Source organism: Triticum dicoccoides, chromosome 4B (assembly GCF_002162155.2).
Source record: "Triticum dicoccoides isolate Atlit2015 ecotype Zavitan chromosome 4B, WEW_v2.0, whole genome shotgun sequence".
NCBI classification, from domain to species: domain Eukaryota; kingdom Viridiplantae; phylum Streptophyta; class Magnoliopsida; order Poales; family Poaceae; genus Triticum; species Triticum dicoccoides.
In genome coordinates this window covers 618,390,934-618,400,351 of record NC_041387.1, presented here as the reverse complement: position 1 = coordinate 618,400,351, position 9,418 = coordinate 618,390,934, and the positions used below count along the sequence as shown (strand labels likewise).

At 41.3% G+C, this 9,418-nt stretch overlaps 1 protein-coding gene across 1 annotated transcript; it reads left to right on the top strand.

Moving 5' to 3' along the window:
- The first annotated feature begins 6,270 nt into the window (after positions 1 to 6,270).
- Positions 6,271 to 8,050, top strand: LOC119291798 (inorganic phosphate transporter 1-2-like). The gene has a single exon (XM_037570605.1). It carries the CDS (start codon positions 6,314 to 6,316, stop codon positions 7,889 to 7,891), a length of 1,578 nt encoding a protein of 525 aa, XP_037426502.1. The 5' UTR covers positions 6,271 to 6,313; the 3' UTR covers positions 7,892 to 8,050.
- Positions 8,051 to 9,418: the final 1,368 nt, after the last annotated feature.

Genomic DNA, 9,418 nt, shown 5'->3' with positions numbered 1-9,418 from the left:
CGAGTAATATGGTTATTATCCACACAAGGAGCTCTATCATTGTATTCCTCTCTTAAACATTTAGAAGGAATGAAAATTCTACTTTTGCGCTTCAGAAGTTAGATCGATTAACTTGTATCCAACTCCTGGAAGATGATAGAAACTACAAGAAACAAATAAATAAATCATTTTGAACATGAAAGTAGTATGGATGCCAATAGATTAATTCCTAGGGCATCTATGATGCAACCATGTGATTTTCCTGAATATATTTCTAAAGTCGGCTCGGTTTTCTATACTTTAAAAATTGTCCGAATCTCATTAATATTCTAGACTAATTTGTATTTTCTCATTTTCCTTTATTGTCTTTTGGATTTCATGCCCCTCCCGGAAAACCATTATTTAAAAGTACCTTTCTTGAATATGCTAAGTTGCATACTTAGCTAGCTGTCATGTGTGAAAACTGTTAAAAGTCATGGGTGAAACACAATTGTTTTAAGAACCTAAGGGTTAAGGTTTTAGCTTTGATGGATGTAATCCAAATTCTGCCTGTAGTTGAGAATAATCATTTCCTTTTTGCTCAAAAGATGAATCTGTTGTGAAAAATGGAAGATGTGAAAGCTAAAAGTATACCTCTTCATTTAATCATAGATGTTCTCTTATACTCTAGTGTAATCATCTGTAAGTTGATCAAGAAAATAATGAGTAGCCAAACGCCCAAATATCTTCAAGAGGCCAACTAACTAAATTGTCAGGGCGCACCAAGTTAAGGAACGTCCGATGAGCTAAAAGTTCGCTCTTTGTCTAAGAGTTGACAAATGCATTTGATTCAATGAGTCATGATACTCACTGGAAATAGTATGATATCAGATATTTGAACCAGACCGTACCAAATTACTAGCGAGAATATGACGACCACACACTACACATACTGTTCCTATCCCAGCTGACCTCCTGACTTTTCTACTATGTATACTTTTATGGTAAGCCAATTATAATCACCATCAAAGTATGTTTTGAATTCATCATAGTGAGAACTGCCAGCACCTTAATAATCATGGATTATCTGTTGAACAACTGTACGAACAACAACTTAATAACTGGCTTGCTCAACATGCAGCTACTCCAGGCAATGGCAATGCTTGTGGTAACCAAGGTTTTGACATTCATGATGTTGATGTTCAGATCGAAGACGTATGGGGCGGGGGGCATGTCCACCCTGCACCACCTGCTCCTCCCACTCTTGTTAACTATCAAGTGTGGCTTGAGGCAGAAGGCCTTCAGGTTTACCTTGGTGTGCCTCCGTCACATAACATGGTTGATAGACCGACAATAGCGTGGAATGACTCTAACTGACATTGCAAGCTCTAGCTCAAGTGACATTGCATTTGGAGTGGCACCACCTGTTTGTAGGATCAGCGAGACATTTGGAGTGTCACTCTGTCAGCCGCTGAAGGCACAACCGTTCTAGTGCTTCCAAAGCTCCCATGCCACTATAATAATCAACGAGTTTCCCTTTCGCATATATGTAGGAACGCCCTTGAGGACATGGCACCGGCAGCTTGAAAAACAGACTGCTGATTTTTTTTTTAGTTTTGCTATCAAGATGTTTGATTTGTTTTAGTTTTAGTTTTAGCTAGCAGTAGGTATTGAGACGATTTGCTTAGAGGATAGTATGGTCAAAACGACAATAAACTAAAAATGTCAACCCATTTAAAAATTGACATGGCTGACATTTGATTCACATAATTCAACTAATTACTTATGTAATTGTCAAGCATGATGATGATATATTGTATACAGTGATTCATATCTCGTAGTCATGAAACTGACATTTTGGAGTGAGTTTCTTGAAATATTAACTTAAAAGAGGATAGTACATCGGTGGATTTCTTGAAACATTAATTTAAGCATAAGTCCTCTCATGTATACTGGTGGATAGTTGCATGAAAGTGGCATCTTGGAGTGAATTTCTTGAAACATTAACTTAAAAGAGGATAGTATGGTCAAGCGACAATAAACTAAAAATGTCGACCCATTTAAGATTTACATGGCTTGCATAATTCAACTTATTACTCATGTGGTTGGTGGACCTTAAGCATAAGTCCTCTCCTGAATATTGGTGGATAGTTGCATGGAAGTGGATTTTGGACTGAATTCACGAACCATTAACAAGTAACAATGACGGAGTGACCTTAAGCATAAGTAGTCTCCTTTATATTGGTGTATAGTTAATGAAGTGACATATTTGAGTGAATTCCTATCAGGGAACCACACTTATTAGGAAACCGTGGTCTTCATTCACATATTGCATGCTGTTTTCTTATTTTACCGAGGGAAACTAACTGTGTTCCTGATGGATAAGCTATGGCTGTTACATTCTAGAACAAATGCTAGGCAGGTTCATTGATTTTTTAATGTATTGTGGAAAAGAAGTTTAGAATGATATCTAAGTTACTTAAATTCTATTACAAGGTGGTTGCTCAAATAAACATTTCATCTAACACTGTGATATGTTTATTTAGAGCACGATTAAGAAAAAATGATTTAGCGAGAAAATATCTACAGTCGTTGGTTCTACTAAATGGGATCATCATACTTCAACAAAAATAAAAATGAGCTTCCAGTAACCGCCGGAGGGCCAAACATCTGTTGTGTTTAAAAATAGCTGATGAATGACATAATCAACATCTACTCCCTCCTTCCTTTCCTAAATTTAAGTCTTCCGAAGATTCCAATATGGACTAAGTACGGAGCAAAATGAGTGAATATACATTCTAAAATATGTCTATATACATCCGTATGCAATCCATATAAAAATCTCTAAAAAGACTTATATTTAGGAATGGAGGGAGAATACATATGCAGTGCAACTTCATATATTACACAATGTTAGAATATATATTGGGTTTAAAGATATGTATTAGGAGTTAGAGATAGAATAGGATTAAACATGTAGGACTTGCTCTCTACTTCAAATCTCTCTCCTCATTGCACTCAATATATACCCCATTATGAGGGTCAGATCAATACAATAACAATTTCAGACATCCTACAATTTCTACACACAAAACATTCCTATCCCAGTAGCTGTCCTTTTTGTTTCTCTAATATTTATCACGATAACTATAATCGATAAATGAAATGTTCTGGATTCCTTCTAGTGAATATTATCAAGTAGTATGAGCGATCATTTGCATATCTCACTACCTGGACGGAACTTTATTTATGCTATCTCACACTACTAATTTCTTCATTAAGCTGTCATTGATAATTTTATTTCTTATACCAAGTTTGCGGTTGTTCTGCTGCCATGCTATTTACTTATTTTAAAGCTGTTGTAGATAACAAATGTTGTTATAGATAAGAGTTTGATAAATTCTCTCCGGATCAATGACTTTGCTCTTATACAGTTCGTCCAAGCATTTTTAATCACGTAAACTACGACACCATGAGTTCCACAGGTAAGATGGCAGGAGTGGAGACCCTTATAGCTAGCCTTAAGATGGTAGGAGTGGAGACCCTTATACAGCTCTTATATTAGTTTAGCTGTAGCCCTTTATAATTAAGACTGTATTATCGTGGAGACCAACATCATGTGAAGGCTGTCTACACTGCAAATTAGCACTACAAACTAGTGACAAGTTGGCAAGGTTCCACCGCATATTCGGATCTTCACATAATTTTCTCCCGCCGAGATCTTAAATAAGCTAAGTACTGTCTGCATCAGGTTCTGCTCTCACGATGATCTAATGCCGCAGCTATATTATGAGCTGTGATTCGCTGGACCGATTGCAATTTGGCAAAGAGAAACGAAGAAAGTGGGAGGATGCAAGTCAACAATTTAAATATTACGGAGCGCGGCTTTCAATGCTGCGCTCTTGCTGTTTAATCTGCATATGTTTAGGAGTAGCTTGTTACAAAAAACTGTTTAGTAGTTTTCATATTTCAGATGACCAATGTTCTACATATGACTGCTGCATGCACCTAATATCCTTCACGAAAATTTCTTCATGTTTCCTGCGTTACAACCTACAACCAAACAACTTCTAATACATCCCTTTCAAAAAAAAACAACAACTTCTAATACATATCCCTTGTTTTCAGTTCATGTAGGATTTAAGTCAAATGACACAAAGTACAAGACATCTTTAACACCATGCACCTAATCCTTCAAGATTTTTTTTACATTTGTCCTGTGGCACAACCAAACAATGTCTATACAGATTCCCGTGTTCTATATTCATGTAGAATTCAAAATTATATGGCGTCACAATTCTACATATTTGCTATGCGTTTTTAGTATCATGTGGACCAACGAGACCCTTAATCTGTATATGTCTGTTAGTTTATATATGTAAAATGATCAATGTTCTGGAACATGTGGGTGCTGCATTCTATTTTGTTCTTAAGCATATCTGAATTCTTAAATTGGGTCTAGCAAGTGTTGAAAAACAATCTCAAAAGTTTTATTTGTATGAGTATGACAAGCTATCTCAGAAATACTCCCTCCGTTCGGAATTACTTGTCGCAAAAATGGATGTACCTCTAAATACATTCATTTCCAAAACAAGTAATTCCGAACGGAGGGAGTACGAAAGAAGAAGAAACGTATGTGGCTGTGGCAGGACCTAGCACTGCATATCCATTTATCATCGAAGTTTCTTTTTAATTTCCTCTGGTTTACTGAAATTGGCAGAGTGCCTACCTTCTTCCTGCCATACCATGTAGGTATCGAGGAGAGAACAAATTAACCCCATATTTCAAGAAAGGTCACCTGTTCCATGCTAGTAGGGAGAACGTAAGATACAACTCATCGTATAATCTTGACCTTTTCTTGCAAAGCTTGCTTGTGTCTGTACAATCTGTTCCTTTCAGGTATATTCCCAGCATAACCATGATCTGGTTTCAGTATTTTTCTTCCCGCAATTCTATAGTACTGAAACTCGAAGGTCAAACCTGAATGAAAACTAAAAGTTGGTATGTCTTAATCTTTCTAATAATAGAAATGTACCCCAACATAGCTGTAGCTCTCAAGGCAAGACATTTGACTCTGCGTATAATTTTTGTAAGAACCATCTTGATAATTGTTGACACCAGATTTTAGCATAGTCAAGAACTTATGTAAAATGGCCTCAAATGGAGAAGTGTTCTACATGAAGAAGTTTCGTGTTGTCGATACGAACATCTTTGAAGTTTGGGCCATCGCCATCTGATCTCATCTCGAAGGCCGAAGTTGTATTCGAAATACTGAGATTTTATATTCAGAACACTATTCAGCACATTACGCCCCCAAGACTGCCTCGTACGGAAAAATGATCTACATGGATTGTCTTCGTCTCGTCGAAACGTTTGATTTTGATATAAGAATCGTTCCAATCCAAGTTCGTATGCAAAAGTTAGAGCCATCCGAATACAGCACTATCACGAGCCAAAAGTGGCGCGCCCCACCAGACACCCTGTCTGATGGGCAGCGCGAATAACAGCCTGTGTTGCACGAGCGATTTGACCCTCAATATGAACTCTAATCAAAAAATGTTCAACATAAAAGTTGTTCGTCTCGTCGAAACGGTCAAGATTGCTTTTGGGCTCGTTTCCATCCGAGGTCGTTTACCACCTCAAAAGTTACCCGCAAGGTGCAGCCAGTTTAAACCGAACAGTTTTGGAAAGTTCGAACAAAACCAATCCGAATTTGACTAGGGTTTTGGACGTGAATCCAAGCCTTTTCCTTGCATGGGAAGTCCAGCCGCCTCTTATATACCTGAGGGGTGATGGCCGATTGAACAACACACAATCGATCAAATCATGTACCACTTTTTATCTTTTATGTTTTCTTCTTAACCCTAGTTCTTCTTCTTCCTCGTTTTTCGTTCGTTCTTCTTGTTGCAGGACGGCGAACCTCGAGGCCCTAGGGGCGGTCAGGCCGATCTAGGGCAGCCCATAGCCGCCGCGCGTCCAGACGGGGTCCCTCCCGGGCGTGTGGGGTTTCGGGTTCCCAAAAGCGTCCGCCGGATTGTCTTGCGTACCGCGCTTCCGGCCGGGTCTCCTTCGACGTGCATCACCCTCGGCGTTGGAGGTACACGGTGACGTGTTCGTGTGCGAACAATAATGTACAGTCCGTTGTACTAGCAAGCGATGCGGTAGATAGGACATTTTATACTTGCAACTAGCAATTTTAGATTGGCATGCTACAATATATCCTTACCTGTATGCCTTCACCCTGCATTATGTCTGCTATATATACGTATTAGAAGCACCGTACAAAGCACACAAACAAGAGAGAACCAGAAGTACAGAAGGGGGCAGAAGTTTAGCTGAGAGACCGCCGGCGGCCATGGCGACTGAACAGCTCAACGTGTTGAAAGCACTGGATGTTGCCAAGACGCAACTGTACCATTTCAAGGCGGTCGTGATCACCGGCATGGGCTTCTTCACGGACGCCTACGACCTCTTCTGCATCGCCCTCGTCACCAAGCTGCTGGGGCGCATCTACTACACCGACCCTGCCCTCAACGAGCCCGGCCACCTCCCGGCAAACGTGTCGGCCGCCGTGAACGGCGTGGCCCTGTGTGGCACACTTGCCGGCCAGCTCTTCTTCGGCTGGCTCGGTGACAAGCTCGGACGCAAGAGCGTCTACGGCTTCACGCTCATCCTCATGGTCCTTTGCTCCATCGCGTCCGGGCTCTCGTTTGGACACGAGGCCAAGGGCGTAATGGGGACGCTATGTTTCTTCCGCTTCTGGCTCGGCTTCGGCGTCGGCGGCGACTACCCTCTGAGCGCCACCATCATGTCGGAGTATGCTAACAAGAAGACCCGTGGCACATTTATCGCCGCCGTGTTTGCCATGCAGGGGTTTGGCATCCTATTTGGTACTATCGTCACGATCATCGTCTCGTCCGCATTCCGACACGCATTCCCTGCACCGCCATTCTACATTGACGCCGCGGCGTCCATTGGCCCGGAGGCCGACTACGTGTGGCGCATCATCGTCATGTTCGGCACCATCCCGGCCGCCCTGACCTACTACTGGCGCATGAAGATGCCCGAAACTGCGCGGTACACAGCACTCATCGCCGGCAACACGAAGCAAGCCACATCAGACATGTCCAAGGTGCTCAACAAGGAGATCTCAGAGGAGGATGTGCAGGGTGAGCGTGCCACTGGTGATACTTGGGGCCTCTTCTCGCGACAGTTCATGAAGCGCCACGGGGTGCACTTGCTAGCGACCACAAGCACTTGGTTCCTGCTCGATGTGGCCTTCTACAGCCAGAACCTGTTTCAAAAGGACATCTTCACCAAGATCGGGTGGATCCCGCCGGCCAAGACTATGAATGCATTGGAGGAGTTGTACCGCATCGCCCGCGCCCAAGCGCTCATCGCGCTCTGCGGCACCGTGCCCGGCTACTGGTTCACCGTCGCCTTCATCGACATCATCGGCAGGTTTTGGATCCAGCTCATGGGATTCACCATGATGACCATTTTCATGCTCGCAATCGCCATACCTTACGACTACTTGGTGAAGCCAGGGCACCATACCGGCTTCGTCGTGCTCTACGGGCTCACTTTCTTCTTCGCCAACTTCGGCCCCAACAGCACAACCTTTATTGTGCCAGCCGAGATCTTCCCTGCGAGGCTTCGGTCCACATGCCACGGTATCTCTGCCGCTACCGGTAAGGCGGGCGCGATCATCGGCGCGTTCGGGTTCCTGTATGCGTCGCAGGACCAGAAGAAGCCCGAGACCGGCTACTCGCGGGGAATTGGCATGCGCAACGCACTCTTTGTGCTCGCAGGCACAAACTTCCTGGGCCTGCTCTTTTCCTTGTTGGTGCCAGAGTCTAAGGGCAAGTCGCTCGAGGAGCTCTCCAAGGAAAACGTCGGCGACGACGACACCATTGCTGCGACTGGTGTCTAGAGACATGCATGTGTACTTGCACACTCGTGCATTGTTGGTGTGCTTGATTTGCTTTTTTGTATTCTATTTTTGTTTTCTTTGCCGCGACCACTTTCTAAATTTCTTGTGTTGTAATGGTGACAATGTAATGCGTACACTGTAACAGTGATTCAAATTTCAATTCTGAAAAAAGTATATCATTTGTACTCCCTCCCATTGTTTCCCATGTCATCAATTATATTTAAGGTTTTAATACATACTGTCAATCATATTGTCTTCTTCAACGTGCACTTCGATGTAGCCAATGACAAGTTGGACAACACATACACGCAAGTAATATGGTTATTATCCACACAAGGAGCTCTATCATTGTATTCCTGTCTTAAACATTGAGAAGGAAAGAAAATTCTACTCCCTTCGTCCCATGCAAGACGTTTTTTGACACTATACGTTTTTTGACACGACAATAATGTCAAAATACGTCTTATATTATGAGACAGAGGGAGTACTTTTAGTCTTCAGACATTAGATCGATTAACTTATACTATCCAACGCCTGGAAGATGACAATAACTGCAATTTTTTGTCATTTTAAACATGAAAATAGGATGGATGCCAATAGATTAATTCTTAGGGCTTCTATGATACAACCATGTGATTTTGCGGAAGATATTTCTAAAGTTGGCTCAGTTTTCTATACTACTTAAATTGTCTGAATCTCATTAATATTCTAGACTAATTTGTATTTTCTTATTTCCTTTTACTGTCTACTGGATCTATTTCCCTCCTGAAAAAACGTTATTTAGAAGTACCTTAAAACTAGTAAAATTCATGGGTTAAGGTTTTAGCTTTGATACGTGTAATCCAAATTCTGCCAGTAGTTGAGAGTAAACATTTCCTTTTTGCTTTAAAAGATGAATCTGTTGTGAAATGGAAGATGTGAAAGCTATAAGTATACCTCTTCGTTCACCTTTAATCATAAATGTTCTCTTATACTCCAGTGTAATCATCTTAACTTGATCAAGAAAATAATGAGTAGCCAAATGCCCAAATATCTTCAAGAGGCCAAGTAACTAATTTGTTAGGGCCCACCAGGTTAAGGGACATCCAGTGAGCTAAAAGTCCACTATTTTTCTATGAGTTGACAGATGTATTTGAATCAATCAGTCATGTACTCACTGGAAGTAGTATGAGGTCAGATCATTGAACTAGACTTTACCAAAGTACCCCCTCCGTAAAAAAATATAAGAACTAAAAGTCCACTATTTTCTATGAGTTTAGATCACCATTTTAGTGAACTAAACGCTCTTATATTTTTTTACAGAGGGAGTACTAGAGAGAATATGATGACCACATAATACACATAATGTTCGCAGCCGACCTCCTGACTTTTCTACTATGTATACTTTTATGGTAAGCCAATTATAATCCCATCAAAGTATGTTGAATTCATAATAGTGAGAACTGCCAGCACCTTAATAATCATGGATTATCTGTTGAACAACTGTATGAACAACAACTTAATAATTGGCTTGCTCAACATCCAGCT